Source organism: Amia ocellicauda, chromosome 2 (assembly GCF_036373705.1).
Source record: "Amia ocellicauda isolate fAmiCal2 chromosome 2, fAmiCal2.hap1, whole genome shotgun sequence".
NCBI classification, from domain to species: Eukaryota; Metazoa; Chordata; class Actinopteri; order Amiiformes; family Amiidae; genus Amia; species Amia ocellicauda.
The window spans coordinates 3,886,709-3,912,069 of NC_089851.1; the positions used below are offsets into that span (position 1 = coordinate 3,886,709).

Consider the following 25,361-nt stretch of genomic DNA (forward strand, 5'->3'; position numbering starts at 1 on the left):
ATGATCCAGGGAAATCGAAAAACCTGCTAAAGCGCGTATTAATGCAGAGAACAATACATCATGTCTGGACTGTTTTACACAATATTAAAGCACTTTTAATACGTACCAAGGGTATGCCATGGAAGATTTACATCATAGCTATTTTTATAGGTCAATAACACTGCACCATTGCCTGTTATTGAATCAATTAAGTGTTTTGTATTGACTTATTTGTATGTCGACGTAAATTAAACTCGTTTTATTGAATAACCATAAAACAACAAAATATTATTATTTTTTGGATGGGAACCTAAAAGTAAATACTTTTCCTTTGTTCCTTTCTTTTTTTACTGACCTGTGCTACTGTGTGCTTTCCAGCCTATATGGATTAGTATTTCACAATTTGCTTGAACAATTTCAGATACTATTTGATGGGACCATTCACAAAACATGTTTTTGTTTTTCTTCTACTCTGATTCGACTTGCTTTTAAAATGAATGGCTTTGTAATAATCTTGACCTAGTTTCCAAAACAGATTTTCTAGACATTTTTTAGATTTTTATTTTTATTTCCTCAGTGAGTATATATGGATGCGTGTGTGTATGTATGTGTATAAAATGAAACATACCTATAATAGCTTGGAAACCTAGCACTACAAAATATATTTAATTGCCCCCTTGACAACTGTGAATTTTTAGCTATAAATTGTACGTGCTATTAAAGTGCATTTGTTCTGCACAAGAAACCCATTTGCATGTGATGTATCCACAGCATTAAAGGTTTTATGACTGCCTATTTATAAAACTGTTACTTAAGAGTCTCTTTCCCTGTGTTGCCTTCTGAAGTGCTTTCTTTTTGATTTGGAATTAAATGTTTAATTTTTCCTTCTATACACTTCCAATTTGCCTGCAGGTACCCACAATGCCACACTCACTTTTGCTTGGCTTGGCCCAATATAAGACCAGCCGACCCCCGGAGCATGTGGCCAGCTGCCCACTGCCTCATGGGAAATTCCAGTTCCAATGTATGGACTATAGGGCGTAACCTTACAGAGCATAAGCTTTTATCAGTTCAAATGTATTACAACAAGAAGCAGATCTGTAATGAAGTGATTTCTGCTTATGTTTTTCATAGAGATGCCATCAAAGCTCTAAATATTCTCTAAAAGTAACTTCTAATCTATTATTTTGGTGAATCAGAAGCTTAAATCAAACACACTGTTTAATATACAAGACTACCTTTACTTCTTTAATTTAAAGTTCTCCAGTGATGAGCAAATAACAATTAAGCCGATTTTGGAATGAAGGCTAATTCAGTATTTGTCAGGGTTTGATATGCGTCCACTTATCTCAATGACTGCCTTACCAGAATAAATAAAGGAAGGAAAGCCTGGAATTATTTTTACAAAATCTTCTTTTGTGATCACTTGAGCCCAGTATCTACTCTCATATCTGATACTGCCTCAAAATAATTATATTAAATTAAAGCAATGATATATCTACAATCTCAGACATCAGATTCATCCTTTAAAGTGCTGGCGTGATTAACAATTAATACTTGTGGTGATATCTGCTGGATTCGCAGGGAGATATTTAGTGTATGCCCTTCAGATATTGAGCTTTGCAAATTTTGCCCTTTTGAATGCAGTACCTTACAATTCCAGTGTCATTTGCACCAGAAGTATTTGTCAAAGCTGATACATACAGGACATTTGAAAACCTTTTACATTCTTAGTTCTTCAAGGCAAGGCAAATGGGATTCAATTGAAACCTGATGGTTAGAGAATTAGACTTCAGAAATGTAGCCATGGAAATCCTAATCTCCAAGTAAGCTATACATCTTAAAGTATATGACCTACTCGGTTTACCCTGACTTGTAACCTTACAGACTGCTGCTTTACTTTAGATTTCTCTGAATCCTTGACAGAAGACATCACACTGCTGGATTAACCAGAAGCTAAAAATACTGTGGTGTCCTTGTCTGGAAATAGGTTGCGCCTATTAACGCCTATTGTTGCACCCATTAACGTAGTAAATTGATAGTTGTATAAATTAAGCTGAAAAAGCTGTTGTTACATAATTCAGGCTACTTAGGACCCAAACTCCCAGAAGTATGTTAATATGCATTGTTAATAAAACTAGCCTGAGACGTGCTTGTCCATTCATACCGATCATTAGTTAGACACAAGGGGGGTAAAAAGATCTTTTGATTTATTTTGTTTTGAGTATGTGCGTTCGGGGGGGAAAACGCTGAAGACCTAAGTCACTTTCTGTACAGCTTTTTGGTTTCCTTGGAGGGCTTTGTGTGTCCAGCAACATGAACAAAATATTGGATGGGTCCCATGTGTCAAAGATTCAAACAGCACCTGTAACTATTTTTTATACCTTATTTTTAAACTGCAGCCCCCTTTTGTCTCTGGAGAAAATCACGTTCTTATTTACAAACTGTATCGAAGCATTTGCGAAACCACATTCATACCACAAACTTTAAGAATTCCTTTTCCTGTTCTGGATTCCCCCAAATCGCTGTTATTTATTGTTATTTTATTAAAACTAAGATTCAATTAAAAAAAAACAAAAAAACAATTGTACATCTATGAGAGGAGAAACCCACCAAAACAACAGAAAACAAACCCACATTTTGGCCCAGTATAACATACCGTTTGAGGTTTCTAGTAATGGGAATGTGCAACATAGTTCTCTTGCGTAGATGGTTTAGAGAAATGTGGAACAGGTGTACTTTTGTGAAATGTATTCAGTTCTTTAAAGATTGTATATCCTATTTATTGTATGTATGTACATACAGTCTAATGTTTATTTCAGAACTTGAGTGAACTCAGTCCGAACAGGTTTAGCCTGCTTTACGCTGATGGTTGGTGTAATAGCCTTGTGCACTGGACTCTACCTCTGACTAGAGATTTTTTCCTTTGTTTTTTTAGGATTTATGAATTAGTTGGATCTGAAACATTTAATGTCTATTGCTATTGGTTGTATCCTGTGCTGACAAAAGAAAACTGCTGTAAATGTGGATTCCATAGTTTTAAGTTGAATCTTTCTTTTGTGTTTCTATGCTGATGTTTTATGTTCCTCTCTTAGGAAATATCCATGCTTTGCCTTTCTTCTTGTTCTGAGTTTGCCAAATGCAGAGCCGTATCTCTTGGGTATTATTATTAGTTGATTGTATTTTTGTTTTACAAAGTGATCCCGTCTCATGTATTGCTGGGACTGGAGACCAATTAGGAGCATGATGTCTCGGTTTTGAATTATAATTTTACTGATAGTCCCATTCCATGAACAATGTTCAGAAATCTAAAAATGAAATAAACATTTTAAACTTGCAATAAAAACCTTTTCCTCCCCTTTTATCTAAAACCAGAATATACTTGTATTGCCTATTTGTATAGTCTTTTTTGTCGTGTGATTTGTTAGTTATATATATATAATGTGTGTGTGTTTGTGTACCTAGGTATACATACCTATCCTGACATTAAAACTAACTTTAAATTAGGACCATGGCCCTTTAAGTTAATGACCTGAGCACCACGTTAAATTGTTTAACAGAAGGTTGTGTTGTAAGTCGAGGGTATAGTCCATGATTATTAGAATAATAAGGTACTCAAAAAGTACTCAATTTAAAACAAAAATTGAGACAAATTAAAGGCACAAACTACAGATGCATATAAAGCGCTTTTAAGCAATTGCTTATCCCTAGTGCTGGTTCTGGGTCTTACACTAAATATTACTATGAATAACACTTACAGGTAGCTTAAAATATCTATTATTGATGCAAAGAAAATGCCAATATTATGACTTGTCATTTTCCCAGGAGTTCTAACCATGCTTCGATGATCTGGATTAAGTCTTAAATCAGACCATGCTGTTCAGATGTGTATTTTGACCCTTTTTATTTATACCGTAAAAGATTAATCGAATGATCCTGAATACAGTGACCTCATGGCATTTTGATTTTAATTTGAATACTCTTACACCTACTACAGTTTAATTACATTCATACAGACATTTTAAGAATAATATTTACAAAAACGCAACTGAATTATCCATCAAAAAGCTTGCACCCAACAGTCCTACTGGCAATATTACAGACAGCTCGATGAGTGGCGTCCTCATCCTGCACGCTCAGAGGTGGTTACCCACGAATACCTCCCATTGTGCTTGAAAAATTAATACACCGATTTGGAGCATAATCTGGTGGCTTGTTATTTTCCTGCACGGACAACCAGCACCAAAATATCTCGGCGATGTCAGGATGGAAGGCGTGCCTGAGTGAGTAAGAATAGCCCACAATGGGTGGCATGACTCCTGGACTCTTTTATCTGGTAGCAGTTGTCACTGTAAGAGGGGCAGACAAAGAGGTAAGAAAAGAAGCAGCATCTTTTCATGGGGGTGGGGGGCTTCCAGTAAGTAAGCCAATACTTATAGCCCAGGTTAGAAATAATGAAACTAGGCCAAAATACATACAGCACCTCTCTGCGTTTCTGCTACCTTGTGATTTTTAACCATCTTTTCATATGCACTCTTTGATTGTTCACCGGAAGTAAATTAATATTTGCACAGAGACCTAAAAAGCTCGGCTTGGGTGAACATCAAAGTCCGTCACCATGGGGCGATGGGACGCTCTGGATTTGATCTTCCTCACTCTCAACCGCAACATCACAATAGTAGGTATGTATTCGGATTGTGTTACACTGGTTGTATTTCATAATACTTTCTCCCGTCTAGATTTATTTTATTGATTGTATGATTCATCAAAAGAGAAAATAGTGGGGCTTATTTAAAGATAAAACTTACTAAAACAGTTATGAAAACACTATAGATAATAATTAAATTATTATAATTAAAGTACTTTAGAACTATATCTTAAAAGTACAATCTGATCCAGAGTTATTTATCTCACTCCTAGACAGACAGACATATATTTTAATCTTTCCAATAAACTGGAGCTAAATTATATACAAGCCTAATAGTTCTTTGTAGATCTTTTGGCATATTTTATACTTTATGGATATGCCTGTCCTTATATTTTATAATGGATTGGGTATCTCTGTCTTGACTAATTATATAACTTCTTACTTATAGTTGATCAAAAGCAGATAATTAGTTAAATGAATAATGTATAATTTTCAGATTTCATCAGGTCTGTACAGGTCTATAAAATGCTCAAAGTGAACATTGGTTGTGCAGAATGCTATTGACAAGAATAGTCATTTATATTAATTTGCATGTAAATAAATGCACACTCCTAGCAATAATAAGAAAAAGGAAAATTAGAGTAATTTTAAAAACATTATTGCTTTTTATAGTCATTATTTATACTCAAACAAGCAGCAAGCTCGGATTATTGTATTTTATTGCATTGTCTTTTGCAATAAAACTGAATGTTACAAAAACATACATAATCAATTGTGTGCTTTTATCAGTTTATTTGACATAAGAGACTGCTGAACCAAAGAAAATGTATAAACAGTCTCCTTTAGCATGGAAATGCATTATGAATGTACAATTCTGTTTTATTAAAAGTGGCATTTGAACCTTTTAAATGCTATAAATAGGGATAATTAAGCATGTGTTTATTTCCCAACTAAATGCAGAGTTGGCATTTATTTAAAGATTTCTGTTGTCTAGGAGCAGCAAATGTTTCGGTAATTAAATATGCAAAGTACCTTTGGAGGTCACTGGATATGTTCAGCTCATCTAGTTTGTTAATACGTGTAAAAGTACAGACCACGTGTCTCAATGCGGTAGGTAATGAATTATGCGTTTGTTTTTATTAGGTAATTGTTCCCTTTATGGATGATTACTGTAGAAGGTCTTTCCTCTTTATGATAGTGGCTGTCGGTTGGTGATACATATATTTTGGATCTGAGATGCAGAATATAATATAGAAATGCATTACAAATTACCATCTCCGTGGGCTTTGAAGGACACAATGACAAATTAAAATAGTGCCCCTCAAACTCCAAAAAGTATTAATTTTGAAGTCCTAAAATTGCAAATATAATGCTACCAAGTGGTTCTGCTTACATACTGTTCCAACCAGCATTCAACCCCTGCCCCCCCCCCCCCCAATGAAAATGTAGCTGTATCACTGCTGATTAGGAGAATGTTTAAAAGATTGTTGTTCTGATTTTGTTTAAATTATTGCTGTACCAAGTTCCCCAGGGGCAAAGATAAGAAGATCCATGCAACCTACAAAAAACAAACGCACAGGCTGTTTACATACAGAGAAACATTGCACGCAAATCCCAATTACTTCAATTATCTTTGTGACCGTGACACATCCAAAGCTCCATTGGAGTGTTTATGTGATATCACCACCTGCAGATCTATCAAATATTGTTATAATATTGTATATATGAATTCGTTCATGTTAATCAATTGTATTGCCTGGCTTTGACAAAAGATTTGTATTTTTATGTTATTTGAGGAAAGATCTGGTTAACCCTCATCCTCTTGCTGCGGCTCCTCTTTCTCCTGCTGGCTGGATATCCTCTGTACCAGGACGAGCAGGAGAGATTCGTCTGCAACACCATCCAGCCCGGCTGCTCCAACGTGTGCTACGACGTTTTCTCCCCTCTTTCCCACTTCAGATTCTGGGTGGTTCAGCTGATCGCCCTCTGTCTGCTGTATGTGATATTTGTTGTCTATGTGATCCACAAAGTAGCGGCAGCTGCCACCGATGAAAGCTGTGCTTCAAACCGAGCGACAGCCTCCTCCCTTTGTAAAATACATCAGGAACCAATCAGGAATGCCCCCAAGACTGCTTTTGAGGCCAAGCTACAGAAGATCCCCAACTTCTCAGGTGCTTACATCTTCCACTTGCTGCTGAGGATCATATTTGAAGCCGGCTTTGGTGCTGGTCAGTACTACCTATTTGGGTTTCTCATTCCAAAGAGATTCCTCTGCTATGAGACGCCGTGTACTAGCATGGTTGATTGCTATATCTCCAGACCCACGGAGAAGACCTTGATGCTCAATTTCATGTTCGGGGTCAGCGCCTGGTCTTTCTTGCTGAACATTGCTGACTTGATCTGTGTGATCAAGAGGTCTCTGAGGCAAAAGCGGCGGGATAAAGTGCTGATGGAGAAAATGTATGAGGAAGAGGAGTACTACCTCTCTCCGGCCAGCATAAACGTAGACTCGTGTGCCTCCGCTGCTTTCCACAAAAGGAGGAACAGTAAAGCCAGTGCAGACGAGGCAACGTCCATGCGCTTGGACGAGGCGGATCGGTTATCGACGCGCTCTGATGTTCTGTCCCCACACAGCGCTGAGTCCAACACGAACGGGAACAATGTCTACACCCAGGCCCAAGAGGAGCAGGTCGACCGGGAAGGCAGTGAAGTCGCTCTTTGCTTGAGTGAGTCGGCGGCGACGCCACGCCTGACCGGCAAATACTACAAACACAGATGCCTGAGAGCGCAGACGTCCTTGCTACGGGAAAAAGTCCCAGCAGGGGAAACGGAAGCCTCCGCGGGACTGTGTAGCAGGAGGATAGGGCAGTACACACTCGTGGAAATGACCGACCCCGATTTAAAGTCGAACTGTAGTGAGACTCGAGAGCGGAGATCCGAGTGGGTGTGAAAATGATCTCTTGACGTGGTTGACTCGGAGAAGCACGTCACCGGTGTAGATGTTCTGTGACGGGAGCACTGAGAGGTGCATTAAAACATAAGGACAGATGAACAAAATGACAGACTTTCGATCGCTTTCGTCGTTGGTCACATGTTTTGGAAGAAAGTCCCTTTAAGTTCAGATATTGTGTTACTTTCTGACATAGTAGTATAAGAGAGAGATTTCACAAATCCTGACATTCATTGTACTGTGCAAGTTAGAAACCCTGTCAGTACGTGGCTTAAGGAAGGGGGGTGTCCATTATTCTCAAGGACGAACTATAATTTACTAAGAACCAGAGAGAGAGCCATTTAAATTCCAGTGTAATGATTATTTGTGGGAATTGTTGGCCACGGACAAAAGGGGATTCAAATATACTGTTCAGACCTGTGTAATACCCAAAATAGTGTAAGAGGAGCCAGTGTGTTTTCTGGCCTTTAGTCTTTGGGATGCCAGTCATTTCAGAGTCAGATTACATTTGCATAAATTTAAACAGTCATTTTCTTAAATGGTTTTGCATTCAAAAATAAATCAACCATTACTTCTAGTTTCAGAATTCACAGATGGTGCTTCAATTAAGAGTTCCTTCATGTTTACCATTGTTTTTTTTAATGAGGGGGAAAAAAACTTTTACAACCCACTCAGTGAGGACAAAGTCTAGACATCATACTGAAGACAAATGACACTGAGTGAAGGACTAAATGACCTCCCTATCAGTACATCTTTTAAAATTGTTGTGTGAGTTAGTAACCTCATTTTGAGAGTGAGAAACAGCGTTAAGGATGAACGTGGTACGACGGCAATCTGCATATTTTTGGTGTATTCGATTTCAAAGCTTCCTTGGTGCCACATCAGTTTAATGTCTATACCAAATGCAAGCTGGTATGCAGTCTGGGACAAAGTAAATGCAATTTCTGACATCGGAGTGACTACTTAAAAGAGACGGATTTGTTTCTCCAGTATATCTATCTGGTGGTAATTGGTAAAGCAGGAAGATCAGTTTTCCCATTTATCTGCGTTTGTTCAAGAATGGAAACACGGTTCTTACATTCTTCCTTTGATAGCCCAAGCCTTTAATGTCAGAGTTTAAGCGTTGGCATTGAATGAGTGATATTTTTTGAAATTCTTGGCCGTGGTTTCTTTTTTAATGCCTTATAAAATTACAAATATCACAGCAGATGTGTAAAGTTACATTTGGGTTTGAATAGCTTTAATTTTGGAAGATTTATTCAATATGATAAGTTAAGCTAAAGGTCAAACTTTGATATAAAATATTCCCCGTTTCAAAACCTTTGTGATGTTTTGTGTGTTCAGGGTCTAACAGAGATTCAATCTCGAGCCGTTGATCACGCCTGTTGTAAGCTCAGGAGCACCACAGATTCGATCAGTGTGGCGATTGTGACGATGATTAAAGTCAAACACTTGTGAATTGTTCTTGTCTGTAAGGGGGTTTGATGTTGGTCTGGTGAATGTTGGCTTTAGTTTGTGTCCTTTAAAAATGTCACCATTCTGCGCCAAATCTAATAGTGACAATAATTATTTTGTAACTTATGATAATACTACATCGTAAAGTATGAATGAAAAACAGATCACTGATGCATCCTAAAGGACAAACTCTCTCAATATTGCTTGTTCTGCTGTTATACTGTATGATCATGTGGAGGTGGGACGGTAAACCTCTGGAAGTGTTAATGCTGTGCATTGGCTTCATATATTTGTAAACCAAGGTTTACCAACCTGTATACATTATACTTATGTAGTCGAATGCTGCCATCTGCTTATTCCATTTCAGTTTAAGTGTTTACATATACATAAATCATGACAAAATAGTCTCATGTTTTGTTTTTTCCTGGTAAGCAGAGAGATTTTGACCTTACATAGAAAGAGTGGCTGATTTGTGATGTATTTGCAGTGGTTACTTGAAAAACTATTATTTTCACCTGAGAAAGTGTTACTCTTGTTTTCATTTGATCAATGGAAGGGATTATTTTTTGTGTTTATGATGCCTTTCATCTGTTGGTTTTAACACACGGAAGTCTTCTAAGCAGTTTGTATTCATTATATGTGTGTATTGAAAGTGTATCTTGGTTAATAAAATTGTACATTCTTGGACAATAAGTAATATGAACTTATATCTGAACTTATTTTCTTGGTAACTGTTTCTGGTTATTATTATTATGATGTTAATTCTGCAGCTCTGAACTTTAAATTATCTCATGAGTGTGTGTATATGAAATATTGCATCGAAAAGTTATTTGTGCATAAACCCTAATAATAATTGTATTTGTGTTATATCAAGGTGACAATGTACTTTTAAATAAAAACCTCTAAAAAACAACAATACAACTAATCTATACATTCACGACAACAATATTTTTTTAAGGTGCTGGTTGAATTTAAAAGGACCTAATATGTGTAATTTAGGTGTCATCTATTTTTGTAGTAAAATGCTTCACAGTTCCTTTATTTTCATCCCTTCACAGTCTCTTCTTTGTCCATTTTTTTTTCTTGAAACTTGTGGATGTTATGTTGATGTCTCAGAATCCCTGCTTTGTAATTCATAGGACTGGTTTCCAGTTAAGGCAAACAGGAATGGCTTTTCATCCTCAGCTATATAGATCTGTTTAACTAAATGTTTAAATGAAAAAGGGTCAATTGAAAGATGCATAATACCACCTTTGTGACAAGTGCATATGATCTTCCTCACTGTATGATTTGTGCATTTTCATTTGTAAGAATAGCATGTTTTATATTTATTTCACATTCCCTCTTAAAGAAATCCATTCATTTGTATCGTTTTCTGGCAAAAGACATTTTGTGTTTCATTGCAGCTGCACTGCCGTCTCCGGGGAAAGTGTCGAAATTGCGCTCACCTTTGCTTTTCCACGCTTTATGTAAATTTGATTGACTTTACAAGATAAGTGAACACATGCTCGCATGAATACATATGATTTTATTCGCTATGTAATTATTTCTGACATGCATTTACACACAAGCAGAGATTTATGAAAACGCATTTCTTTAGGCTGGGACACAAGACCTTAATTTCAAGGTACACTGGCTGTGGAGGGATTTTATTGTTCTTTCATGTCTGTGACGCTTCTTATATTAGATCCACAGATTAAAAGCAAAAAGCGAGGCAGCGCATTTCTCCTGCATTGACAGCATTGATTGCATTGTATCATTCGTGATAAAATACCGGAGGGTTTATTTAACTCCCTGGAAAGAGAAGTTGCTGTAAAGGATGTTGTTAAGAGGATGATACCGCCATCTGTGTAGGATGCACAGGGCTGCACGAAGAAAGAGTAAAATTTATTAGGAATAGTACATCATAGTATCCATCCTATTACAAATACAATGATTGTTATGATTATTGGTTCTAAGAATGGTAGAAGTATGTTTAAAAAAATGACATTATTGCTATACACTCACCTAAAGGAATATTAGGAACACCTGTTCAATTTCTCATTAATGCAATTATCTAACCAACCAATCACATGGCAGTTGCTTCAATGCATTTAGGGGTGAGGTCCTGGTCAAGACAATCTCCTGAACTCCAAACTGAATGTCTGAATGGGAAAGAAAGGTGATTTAAGCAATTTTGAGCGTGGCATGGTTGTTGGTGCCAGACGGGCCGCTCTGAGTATTTCACAATGTGCTCAGTTACTGGGATTTTCACGCACAACCATTTCTAGGGTTTACAAAGAATGGTGTGAAAAGGGAAAAACATCCAGTATGCGGCAGTCCTGTGGGCGAAAATGCCTTGTTGATGCTAGAGGTCAGAGGAGAATGGGCCGACTGATTCAAGCTGATAGAAGAGCAACTTTGACTGAAATAACCACTCGTTACAACCGAGGTATGCAGCAAAGCATTTGTGAAGCCACAACACGTACAACCTTGAGGCGGATGGGCTACAACAGCAGAAGACCCCACCGGGTACCACTCATCTCCACTACAAATAGGAAAAAGAGGCTACAATTTGCACAAGCTCACCAAAATTGGACAGTTGAAGACTGGAAAAATGTTGCCTGGTCTGATGAGTCTCGATTTCTGTTGAGACATTCAGATGGTAGAGTCAGAATTTGGTGTAAACAGAATGAGAACATGGATCCATCATGCCTTGTTACCACTGTGCAGGCTGGTGGTGGTGGTGTAATGGTATGGGGGATGTTTTCTTGGCACACTTTAGGCCCCTTAGTGCCAATTGGGCATCGTTTAAATGCCACGGCCTACCTGAGCATTGTTTCTGACCATGTCCATCCCTTTATGACCACCATGTACCCATCCTCTGATGGCTACTTCCAGCAGGATAATGCACCATGTCACAAAGGTCCAATCATTTCAAATTGGTTTCTTGAACATGACAATGAGTTCACTGTACTAAACTGGCCCCCACAGTCACCAGATCTCAACCCAATAGAGCATCTTTGGGATGTGGTGGAACGGGAGCTTCGTGCCCTGGATGTGCATCCCACAAATCTCCATCAACTGCAAGATGCTATCCTATCAATATGGGCCAACATTTCTAAAGAATGCTTTCCGCACCTTGTTGAATCAATGCCACGTAGAATTAAGGCAGTTCTGAAGGCGAAAGGGGGTCAAACACAGTATTAGTATGGTGTTCCTAATAATCCTTTAGGTGAGTGTATAAGTGTAATGATGTACTTTTCATATTATCACTAATTCTATTCATTTTCGAATTGTTATGTTTGGAAGCATCGCTAAGACCAGTGCAATGGCTTTGTGATCTGTATGATTGTGCTAGTTCTGAGTTACACACTAGAAATGAGACCTGGTTTGCACTGAAATCTGTCCTGTCCTCCTCCGGCAGCTGCAGGGATGAGCGCGGGGTGGGAGACCCGGCAGGTCGGTCCTTTTGCTGGGAAAGTGGCGCTGGTGAGCCGGTAGGGGGCAGTATTTCCACTCGACAAGAAATGCAAACCCGAGTCTCAGATCCGCACTGAGGAAGCGGATACAGTCGCAGAAGCTGCCTTTTGTATGAGATATTAAGCCGCAGTTATATCCATCGTGTGGACTTTAAATGTAGCTTGTTTGCTGGGAACAGGAGTGTAAACCCTGCTGTCCTACCCAAATTCAACAAACCGGTCTCTATACATGTTATATTTATAGTATATGGTTTATGTTATGAATTCTATATTATCTGATCCTTAATTACAAATCACTTAAACACCTTAATAGGCATGTATCACTATTTTAACTTCTGCACAAATTAGTTTTAAAGTGTTGAACTTTTCCTTAATAATGCCTTTAAATAAGTTCCCCCGCCACCCAAACAAATGCACATAAAACCGATCTCCATTTATTAATAAGCACCTACATTAGAAACAAACATAACGATACACTTTAAATTCATTGATTTTATTTCCCTGTTTAAGGTTTTATTTATATATCTTGCTAACGTCGGTTTACTGCCCCCTTGTGGAGAATCTATGAAATACATTTTTTTAAATGAAGGTTTCATATTGTTATTTAATGTCAATTGAAATGCTAAAAGGTTGCTTAACCAATTCCCTCAGTGATAGAAATCACAGAAGTGTCCACCATCAGTGTCATTTCTTACTCCAGCCAAACCCCATGCCATCAAGGAATAATTATAGCACATTTACTACATACCTTTACTTTACACGTCATAGGATGTCAAGTCAGTGAGATCATCCAATGCCTATTAAAAATGTATCTGATGAAAATGAAGGAATATAAAAAAAAATGAATACATATATGTGTATATATATATATAATTGGTGAGTGATACACAACCACTTCCATCTTCTACTTAACTTTTTACTTTTACATATAATTTCACCAGGAGCAAAAGCATTACACATTGTTATCCACTGCAATTTAAAACAAATCTTCACGGGTTAGTGGCCGTTCTTATCTTCACAAAGGTATGCTGGGGGTAAATCTTAGACGATGATGGGGAGAAGTCTTTTCATTGTGTTCTTTAATGGCAAATTCGGAGCAGACAGTTTTATATTTCCTTTCAGTTGTTTTGCTCCTTTCACCTTGGCCATTGTTCTTGATTTTGTATGTATTAATTTCTTGGCAGACACCCTTCTCCAGCTTACACAAGCGTTACAAATGTACAGCAACACAGTTCAATACCAAATTCAAATTAGCATTAATCCCAAGTACAAAAGTACAGCTAATATAAAATACAAAGCATACATCCTAGTTCAAAGAGGTGACAAGTGCAGACTTGATGCAGGGAAGTCCTAGATCAGAGATGAAGGGAGGAGGCAGAGGAGAAATCACAGCGAACAGCAGGAGATCTAACAATGAACAAGTAAGCAGGAGCAAAGTGAAGCATAGTTATATAAAGTACAAAAATTACAAGAGCGCTGTAGCTCCGGGGAATAAGCTGCTATACTGCAAGTTCACTGTGAACAGATGTGTCAGGGTGGGAGGTGGTTTTTGCATAAAACTAAAAAATGTATTGATTTGTGGTCTGTAAAGCATTGGCTTTTCTTATATTTCCCCCACAAAAAGTACCTCTCCTTGTAAAGCACAGTACAGATATTTGATCAAAAGAGTTCATCTTGTTCTGTGGAAATGTGGCAACTTGCCATACAAGCCTAAAATACATTTTCATTGGGCAAACTAAGGTAAAATGTCAGTCAGCATCCCCACTATTATTTCTAATTTGGGCATTATAATCAGTTATAAGCAAATGTTGTAGGTATATTTTCCCCTCACAGTAATATTTAAGAACCCGTACTTTTCTCAGTCTGGGTGCACATACATCAATAAAGCCCTTTGATTTGATATTGACTTGTTGTTGAAATTCCACACCACGGCTCTCAGACTCGCTCAAGTCAATTTCCATCAATAAATGCTCGGCTGGAGTCTCTCTGCACTGGCGTGCGGCGTGTGGGCCCGTGTGCGAGTGCAGCTCATCGGCCTGTTCTCTGTGGCTACCCCTAAACGCAAGACCTTCGCATAATCCACAAGGACTCGTGTTGCTGTAAAACACTCTAATCATGTTCAGCGCAGGGTTGAAGGGGTGTGTTTATGATTTCCCAGTGGGTAATAGCTGATCAAAGAGACAGTTAGTCTTCTAAAGCACAGAACATGGTTTAAAAAGGCTTAGATGGGGAACAGAGTACACAGACTTTCAAATCCCTTTATAAATATAAATAGGCTTCCTGTGTGAGGTCTGAAGGGCTCTTTTCAGGGCTGCATTCCCCGCTGCATCACAGACTATTTCTTGTATCGATCTGTATAATGAATTCTCCATCATATGATGACATCGTAAATAGACAGCACATCCAAATACTTGTCGGAAGTTTTTAAACCAGGACTTCACTTCATATGTACCGAATTACGTTGTCATTCCAAACCGTTTTGCGCACCTTGGAACATCTAACTGCATAACCAGAAAGATTGACAAAACATGATCAGTCTGTTAGTAGCAAATAACCGATTATATATATATATATATCAATCCAAGTTCAATGACCGATACCACCCCTTCAAAAATGTATATTTCATGTTCACCTACACTTTATTTGCTAAATGTACAATTATGCACACTGAATCAAGGGCCTGATTACATTCGGAGGCCGTTATATATTTGAGTGCACCTTTCACAGAATTCCCTTGAAAACTGGTTATTAAGTGCAAGTTATTTGTTACACATTAGAGAATAACAAACATTTACACTGCATGAGCAAGATTTTCATGATAACATCCACAATGCACACATTTACTAGGTCAACACAGAATACACTCGCACCGCTGCTCATTCCACCGTGAGGCTCATTCCAGGGCCAGTTGTGTTACTGCCTTTAACGTCTCTTTGGGAATCTCTAATTAACCAATATAGCCTAATGTCACAGCCTGAACACAATCGGTAAAACATACATGATTTAATAATCGAAACACATTGAAGGGGTGTGTTTGTGACAAACCACGAGAGCAACCCACAGAATCACTTCTGTTCAACTTCCAAAGGCACAGATTCCCCTCAAATATCCACCAAATATAAAGAATCTCACATTACAAACGATACGACACCTGCATATATTTCCAGGTCGATATACATAAAAACAGATACCCACCCTATAGCACTTATACTCAAAACGGATGAAAGAGAGCTCAACACCCTGACGCCTAATCTCATTATGCATTCACCTGCCTATATAATGATCAGAGACCCAGTTGGCGCGTTTTCCTTTACTTGGCCTTCTAGCACTGTGCATAATATGATCTTCTCTCCCGAGCCTTCGGAGATGAAAACCACACGGGGCAGATGAATCAATAAAATGAATAGGCATAAACTACTGCCCCCGTCTCCAGGATTTCACTCCATCACATGTATTAATAATGGATGGCCAGCAATATCAGAACCTGTTTCTTAAAGTGAAAATATATATATGCTTCACTGCAAGGCTTGCTGCTTTGTAAAGACGAATCAATCGGCGCAATACAGGAGGAAGACACGGGCACTGCTGCAGACATCAGTCCACAAGTGAAACATGCCCAGCACACCGGCTACAGATGGACGCACTAGTTTACCCCCCTGCTCTGGGTCAACTTTAAATATCTTCCCTCACATCTGTCTGTCATGATCTTGGTTTTACAGTTTCTTAATTTGAATTGGGTTGTAGTCAGGTGTTTACACCCCTTTCATTCGGTGGAAATTGTGCTGTACATGTCTAATCAATGTGCTAATTACACCACCAGAGATGTGTTGAGTTGCCAGCTAAGGATCCATGGCTGATAAAAGCTTCCCTGGGCCAACAAGCGAACATCATGTCTGTAACAGCTGCCACAGAGCAGCCACACCTGTGGGGGAAAACTGCAGGATGCTACCTGGGTCAAGATCATTAGTTAGACGAGAATGTGAACACATACGCTTGCAGTTTACACGCCTTCTTTGATCCTCTGTGTTCTTCAGCAAGTTGTCACAACAGAATGGAGTGATTCAGGCGTTTTTAAACCGGAGAACAAACACAGGGAGAAAGGGATTTGCACACAGCGAGGAACGGAGTTAAACTAGAGTAATCTGAAAGCTCAGTCCAAAGAGATTTCAATTCATAATAATTAGAGTCCGACTAATAACTGACAAGTATTTGGACAACTGAAAGGTTGGTTAAATGTTTATAAATAGTGCTGGGGAGAGGAAGTCAGTGGGGGACGGTAATGAATGACACAGTTTTGTACTGTAGCACTGCTCTGTGCTTTCTGTTTACTGACCCCAGCCTCGCCTCCCTGGATGCTCGTTCAGTTGCTGTCACTGTGATGTAGTGAAGATTATTATCCTTTGCAGCTGATTTCCTCTATGAGCCAAATCCCGATTCTGCCAATAGGTTTCCCTGTGGGTCAAAACCACCGCAGCTGCCCGGGACAATACTTCACAGCCTGCAAGACTTACTTTGGCAATTATATGGTTATGGATGTGCTTTATACAGGGAGATGAGGATTTCCACTTTCACATTTTGCCTTTAAGAGTATTCCTCCTATCAGTAAGAGCCCTGGAGAAAACAACATGACGTATTACTGGTTCAGATTCATTACTTTCTGTGACGTCGATAAATCAACCATCAGATTAGTTTGACTATAAACTTCCCTGTGAAGGCTTTATTCTGAAGAAACTTAGAAATGCATAACAATAAACATAAATTGTAGCTTTTATCACAAAACAAATAGTCCAAGCCAAACAATGTTGTTTAGAATACATATAAAAGGATGACTATGTTACAATGTTCTGTTACATTCTTTTCAGCAGCTATAGTTTAATTATAGTCAAGACAAAATATAACATTGTATTATCGACTAGTTTAGATCTCTTTCGACATGGCCATAGTAAGATCTATAAGCACTTCTTAAATAACATTCAAAAGTACATGTCATATAGCCGTGGCCGCTAGGTGGCAGCCGTGACTACACTTTGCCCCGGCGGTGTGTTTGGTTATCACATTGTGAACAGTCTTCCTTCAGGCAACCTCTAGGCATACTGTACAGATGTGTTTGGATTTTAACACATGCAGTGTAATGAATCTAAACTTCTAATTAAACTCCCGTTGTCCCCAGTGGTGGGCCTGCAAGAACACAATGCTGACTTTCTTAGAGCCCCAGCTATAACCACACAAAGTCTACAATAAAGTGTGCAAGTCTGTAAAGAAATACAAAGGTTCTCCTCTCATTTTCTTTTTACCGCAGTGAGAAAAGTGTTGCAGTGAAACAAGGGTAAGACTCACATAGACTTCTAATTTAGGAAAAACGTCACATCCATGCTGCCCCGACCGTTTGTGCACAGAATGAAGGGATGAAAGTGCATTTGTTTTATTTAACGCAGCAACTCAGACACATGAACATGACGACGGTTGTAGTGAAAGGTTTACACAAGGACTGCAGTTACTGAGGAGCCAGTCGGAGTTTATGCTCCACATGAGAAGTTAACCTCACTGGTGAAGTGCTGAAGACAAGGGGATTACATCAGCGGATGTAAATCATAACACCCCAACCACATTCCCATTGTTTCTTTAAATCAGTGTTTTTGATGCCATTTATAACAGCTAAGACTGATCAAAAGCAAACAGAGTGCACTGGAACCCTCGCCTTTGTCTTTACACAGCCATTGTTCCTTTAATTGTATCTTCCAGAAGGAAAACACTGAATTAGGAGCTGAAGATTAAAGAAAAAGCTTTTGAAGAGGATTAGTACCAGAACCCAGTGAAATTAGTATCACAAACCCAGTGAAAGAGTTTTGTCCTCATCAATTTACAGCACAAAAAGCTGCCTGCCCAAGCCCAGGTGCATACGATCAAATTAAATCAATAAACAAGCCAGAAAGGATTTCATTAGAATGATTTACAGATCTGCTTACGTTGATGGAGGTTGTAGATCAACACTTTACACAAGCTATTTATTAAGTGCATCTAATATTAGTAATAGCTGGTCTACAAACAAGACATTTTGTGTGAGTTTACATCCTTATAGGCAACAAAATTACAGTTGGTTGCTTGATTTAAACAACTGTTGAACCAGAAAATTGGTAAACTCTTACACAGGAAAGAAACTCAACCAGAGAGCGATATTTATCTTTCCGAATCAGGACAGCGGACACGAATGTACTGGAACATGATACGTTAAGTAACAAAGACCAAGCGTTTTGTATACATTGCAGATCTTGTCATTGTTTGACTTGAACAGAACTGGATCACTTTGCATGGCTTCCGGTTTGCAGTCTTACATCTTTGAGGAGTTAAATCCAGTTGTGAAAAAGCCAATAAGCATCTGTTTTCTTATTTATGCACATTGTGGGAAAGACAACTAAAGCTAGGAACAGTACACTATCTGAATTAAACCCAGGAACAAAAGGAACAGAAAATCCCATATTGAAAAGACTAGGTGAGGGAAAAATAACAGCAATGCTCTGCTGCACTGGGTTTGAACGTGGTTCTCTCTTGCAAGAAAATAGTTGATTTTGGATGAAGCCTTTAATTACTCCAGACACACTATTAAATACTTCTGACACCTCAAGAAATAATCGCATATTTTCTGTCTTTTTGAGGTTGTTGAAACTGATGACTTCAGAACAACTGAAACCCATTTCAAAAATGTCCCTCGTGTGTTTTCTTCTAGGAAACAAGCATTTAGCACCGCAATCTCACACTGCAGGAGAATAATTACCCATTAGTAGGGGGTAACTGTCCACTTATCTTGACTGACACGTTAATAATCCTCCCTTGGGCATCTGTTGACAATCCTAGCCCAATCTCCACCATTACTTTTATAATGTTATCTTGGTTCAATTAAAAGACTGAAAGAAAATGAATCAAGGAGCCGAAATGGAAAGGAGAACAAACGCAGATAACGGCCCAGCTGGTACTATTTGTGTTTTATATGAACATATTGTAATATTCTGAAAGGAAAATGTATTATATTGCAGTTATTCATCAGTTTAATTAGGAGCAAAAAGACGACAGCTTTGTAATACAATTGTCTTGCAAAAGGGCTCCTTAAACGGTGGATTATGTGAACGGACCACCTGTAGGGCATTCATTGCCATTTCAATCATGTCCAGTCCCTGCCCTGCTGCCTGCAGTCTGGCCAACAATACTGAAAAAGCTGCTTAAAAGACCGGTCCCTGCTCTCCTCCCCTGTTCACTAACAGTTACAAGTGTCTCTCCCCTCCAAACCTTGCTGAAGGTCCCCAGGCCTCTTTATTCAGCACCGCACAGCTCCACGGTGGTCAATTGGGGCAAAAAATAAAAAGATGTGGAGCCAGCAAGAAGGAAAAAAAAAAAACACTACACGTCACATTTTGGGTTTTGTTTTGTTGTTAAAAGAAAAGATCAAAGCTGTGCAGATGAAAAGCCCATGCTGGCCACAGACGCACCCTATTCACTTCAAGACATTATGGAGTGAAGCCCTGGGCACAGATAGGTAAAAAGTTCAACCTTTAGCGCATTTTCTCCCACTTCAACCCATCTCCTGTGCATATAAAACAAAGCCTTTCTGGGCAATAAGAGACAACTGAACTCGCTGATAAATCCCTTCAACTTAAGCCACGGGTCTGAATAATTCAAAAGTAGTACAAAAATATAAATGTATCAAAAAGTTGTTTTATTGTCAAAATAAAGGTCCAATATTTCGCTCTCGCCAAGTGAAATCTACACTTTATACAAAAATGTACACTTGTTTATAAATTTCGATATATACACACATTTACAACTTTGTACACGGTATCAATAATTATATAAATACATTTTCTTTTGCAATAAAAAACCCGTAATAATAATAATAATAATATTTGGGTACTAAGACATTTAAGGCTTATTTTAAACCATCTTTGAGATTGTGATTGCAGTCAAATCACTCCCTGGCACAAAGTTTAGGTTAAACAATTAACTTAAATATAGGCCAAATCTCCTGCTAGGGACATTGAGATTGAAATCGGTTTAGGTTTCTTTGCTTGAAAGAATAAAAGACATGCCCAGTCTATACCTACAGCCTCCCATTGTGGGCCATGTGCATATATGCATATAAATAGGTAGGATTTAGCGGTGTTAATGCCAGGTACATTGTTTTTCCAACTCCTATCTAATAGAAGTGATTAGGAAGTCATTAAGATGCTAATGAAGAGCGCTGCCCCGTCAGTCCTTTCAGACCTGCGAGAGGGGCATCTGCTTGGGGCAGGACACCGAGCTGGCAGTGCCCGACCTCCACGTCAGGCCGGTGCTCACGTCGCTGTACATGGACCCGCTGGTGCCCTTACTGCCCCAGCAGCAGCGGGTACAGAAAGTCCGCCACGTCTCCAACGTTTTGCCCGACCAGATCCACACCCCCGAGGTGATGCCCACCAAAAGGCACATGAAGTATTTGAGCATGAACACGGCGTAGTCCGGCTTCTGGGGCTGCTGCTCCAGCAGGCAGGCGCAGTTGTGCGAGGTCTCCCAGCTCTGGCGGTTGTGCTGCTCGTAGAAGTAACAGGCCACGATGATGGTGGCCGGCACCGTGTAGAGCACCGTGAAGATGCCGATCCGGATCATCAGCTTCTCCAGCTTGTCCGTTTTCGTGCCCCCTTGCTTGATCACACTGCGGATCCTGAAGAGGGACACGAAGCCCGCCAGCAGGAACATGGTCCCGATGAACAGGTAGATCACCAGCGGCGCCAGCACGAAGCCCCGCAGGTTGTCCAGGTTCTGGTTGCCCACATAGCAGATCCCGGCCACCGGGTCGCCGTCCACCGAGCTCAGGGCCAGCACGGCGATGGACTTCATGCTGGGGATGAGCCAGGCGGCCAGGTGGAAGTACTGCGAGTAGCTGGCGATGGCCTCGTTGCCCCACTTCATGCCCGCGGCGAGGAACCAGGTCAGGGACAGGATGACCCACCAGATGGAGCTGGCCATGCCGAAGAAGTAGATGAGCAGGAAGACCACCGTGCACAGCGCGGGCCCGGTGGTCTCGTAGTGGATGTGCTCCAGGTCGTACTCCCGGTTGCAGGCGACTTTCTCATGCCCGGCGATGAGGCGCACGATGTAGCCCACCGACACGAACATGTAGCAGGCGGAGAGGAAGATGATGGGCCGCTCGGGGTACTTGAACCGCTCCATGTCGATGAGGAAAGTGGCCACCGTGGCGAAAGTGGACACAAAGCACAGCACCGACCACAGCCCTATCCAGAAGGCGGTGAAGGTCCTCTCGTCCGGGCTGAAGTAGGGGTTGTGGCAGGGCATGGCGCAGTTGGGCATCTGCCCCGTCCGCACCCGGTTGTACAGCGGGTGCCGCTCGCTGCTCACCTGCAGCATGGGCGGCCGGCACTGGCAGCCCGGCTCGCAGGGGGACCCGGGGGGCTTGTGCTTGCTGCCCGGCACGGCGGGGCGCAGGTGCCCGTTCTTGTTCTTGTGCGGCTTGCCCGGGTAGTGCGTGGGCTTGGGGAAGACCGGCGACACGGTGGTGGAGTCGGTCCTGTTGTAGTCCATGCAGAGGGTGTCCGGGTTGCCCTGCACCGGCAGCAGGTCGCACTTCATGCGGTCCGGCCAGGGGAAGCCGTACTGCCGCATGAGGGGCGCACAGCCGGCCCGGGCTCGCTCGCACACGCTCCGGCACGGCGGCAGCGGCTTCTTGTAGTCCTCCAGGCAGATGGGGGTGTACATGCTGCACAGGAAGAACTTCAGGTCCGGGGAGCACTGGATCTCCACCAGCGGCCAGAACTGGTGCACCTCCAGGCCGGCCTCGTCCTGCGTGTCGTGGTTGAACTGGTTGGGCATGTAGGTGTAGTTGTAGCCGATGCCTCGGCACAGGGGCACGGCGATCTCCTGGCAGGTGAGCTCCTTGGCGGTGGTGCAGCTGGATCTCTGCAGGGCGGCGAGGGCGAGGAGCAGGTAGACCTCCAACAGGTAGCCCCCCATCCTTCCCCGCAGACGAGACCTCCCTGCCGGGGCTGAAGTAGCGCCTCCTGGAAGAACGCGGTCCGATCAGAGCCCGACGTGCGACCTCATCCCGCCGCCTCTCCGGCTCGGAGTTGCAGCCAATTTGCAGACTTACAGCGGAGGGAGGGGAGCCTCCAGGCGGGCAGGCAAAATGGCTGAGGAAGTACCGGCGCCTCTTGTCGCCGGGGAGTTGTCCTGGTGTGGGGGGTCTTCGGCGGGGTAGCGGCGCTGCTCTCCCGGCCACCTGTCCCTCCGCGCTGGGGCTCAATCCGCTTTGAAGACGCAGCCGAAGTTGCACGTTTCTCCGCTGTTCAGCCGCCTCCGCAGCCCGTCCTGCGCTGCTGGAAATGCTCTGCCTGCTCCGGCGCTGGGGGGTATTTATGCGCCGGGCGCTGGAGTCCCGCCCCCGGCCCGCTGCTCCAATCGCCGGGCGGCAGGGCGGGGCGCTGGGACAAGTCAATCCGGTTCTCTTAAGGTGTTTTGTTACCCGGGCAGTTTGTGTTGCATTTGGTCGCTAATCTTTAATTGATTGATTGATTCTTTGCATTTTTATATCGTCCCCTAACGAGGTCAGGTTTAAGATGCCTCACTGTAATGACATCAATCACTTGGAGAATAAGGAGGCAATTGCATTAAGTCCACAGTACTGTGTATTAACCTTATTATATATAAAAAATACATTCATGGCAAAATGCATGTAAAACCAGTGAATTTTAGGACTGTTAGACATGTTTAATTGAAATATATGAAGCAGCCGAATAGACCTACAGTATATGTATTCAGTTGTGCGCAATTGTTATTATAACAAGGATGTATGACTTATATTTTCTTTTAACTGTATATTTTACAAACTGTGATTGTTGTATGCTTGATTTGTAATTTTGCACTGTATTATTGCACTCCTGTGTTGCTCTTGTAGTCTGTAAGTTACCCTGGATAAAAGTGCGTCTGCCAAGAAAGAAAGACAAAAAAAATGTCATGATCTCTTTGAATAGAAACGTAAATGTAAAGGATTAGGAAGAAGCTGAATAAAACAAACACTCATTTTTATGATATCAGGGGAATGCATGTGTGAAAAAAACATTTTTTATATTAAACGCATGTAGATGTAACAATTATTTTAAATAATAATAATACTAATAATAATAAGCAACGTTGCATGGCATACAAATCTACCTTTAAACGTTTCCAGTGTGGTGCAGGTTCATTCGCGCTTGTTAGGCCGTCGCGGGGGGTTGTCTTCACCCAGGATGGGGGGTTTATTGTCTAATTGAAGTGCTGATGTTTCGTTTAGCGCCTGTATAGGACTCACGCAGGGGATGTAATTACAGTAATGCCAGGAACAAGCATCGCACTTTGTAAACAGGTTGCAGTTGTCAAAAGTTTTTTTTCCTGCCAATCTTTTAATTGCGTTGGTTTCAGTAAACAGCACTGCTGCACAGAGCTGCTATGGGCGATCAGACCAAGAGGAGTGATATCAGAATCAGTTTGTTACACTGGGGTGGACATTTAAACAAGCTTAAACACCCCTCCTGCCCATTAAGAATAGAAGATAAGTTTTCATTTACATGGTTAATGTAATTGGTTTTTAAATAAACACTCTTCTTTATAATCAGATGAAAACACTACAGTAAAGAGTCTTTATCAACAGTGCTTAGATACTAGATACCATTTACATATAAAACATACAGCTGACTGTTAATGTTGTTCTGTTTGATACATGCACACACATGTCAGTTTGGGTGATAGAGCAGCTACTGGTACTGAATACCAGCAGTCCAGTTTCTTTAATTTGTCCCTTTTGTATTTATTTTGTCACATTCCTCTCCTGCTCTCAGCTGGTTGAATAACATGATCACGTGGGTTTTTTGTGGGTTTCTGAATTTCCTAGGGATGTTTCACGTTGTTTGTTCATTCTAATCAGAGGTTAATAATACACTGAAAACACCATGTGAGTCAGGGGCTGCTTATACTCCAAGCAGTTTCCAAAGCCTGAATATATTTGTTGCCTACTACACATAAACCACTAGAGAAACCCCCAACGACAGGTGTTCCGTCACAGGGCCATGAACAAGTATAAGACCGACAGATGAAAATGAGCATCAGTTACACTGATTGTGTCTATCAGTTCTACAACCGTATTGATTAACAGACAGATATGTATCCTTTCCAGCCACCAACTGTTGGAGCCTTAGCTATAATTTAGTTAGCTGGAGTTGGGTTACATACGACTACTGCCATTAAATATGTCCAAGAGTAGAAATGGAATTACTGCATCTGTTTAATGGATATTTCAGTTTCTGGACTACATTGCATGGCTTAAGACCCAACAGTATTGGTACATTTTAAAGGCGTAGACACACTTAACAGTCAATATATCAGTTGTTATTCTGTCAAAGCACAATTAAGCCAGTCACACACACACACACACCTATTCTATCTATGTATGCAATGTAAGCTATGCACAAGTATTGTTTGTATGTTTGAGGGCTCATTATAATTGTCTTTTCTCGTTAAAGAAATTAACACTATTTGTAAAATATGCAATATGCAAAAATGAAATTAAGACAAAAATTCTAGTGATTATATAATAGGCATATATTTAAATTTGATGCATCCATGATTTCAGCATTTTGTATTTTCAACAGTTCTTCTATAAATACAATGTAAGGTGTTGTGGCCTTCATTATAGAACAGAGAATGAAAGAGTATGCAAGTTAGTTGGTCACCAAAAATGCATAATTACCTCTCACAATCTGTAAATATAAAATTAAATAGATGGAAAATACTTGTTGTGCAAGCTGATTACCATTTCCTGTGGACTTATTAAAATATTACTTATACTTTTGTT

At 40.5% G+C, this 25,361-nt stretch overlaps 2 protein-coding genes across 2 annotated transcripts; one reads left to right on the forward strand and one right to left on the reverse strand.

The window, feature by feature from the left end:
* Nucleotides 1–4,140: 4,140 nt before the first annotated feature.
* Nucleotides 4,141–9,947, forward strand: gjd4 (gap junction protein delta 4). Its single transcript, XM_066716424.1, has 3 exons — nucleotides 4,141–4,351; nucleotides 4,554–4,661; nucleotides 6,424–9,947. Exons 2-3 carry the CDS (start codon nucleotides 4,598–4,600, stop codon nucleotides 7,575–7,577), a joined length of 1,218 nt encoding a protein of 405 aa, XP_066572521.1. The 5' UTR covers nucleotides 4,141–4,351; nucleotides 4,554–4,597; the 3' UTR covers nucleotides 7,578–9,947.
* Nucleotides 9,948–20,180: 10,233 nt separating this feature from the next.
* On the reverse strand, nucleotides 20,181–22,640 carry fzd8a (frizzled class receptor 8a). The gene has a single exon (XM_066716437.1). The coding sequence runs from the start codon at nucleotides 22,487–22,489 to the stop codon at nucleotides 20,741–20,743; it is 1,749 nt and encodes a 582-aa protein (XP_066572534.1). The 5' UTR covers nucleotides 22,490–22,640; the 3' UTR covers nucleotides 20,181–20,740.
* Between the last annotated feature and the right edge of the window lie 2,721 nt (nucleotides 22,641–25,361).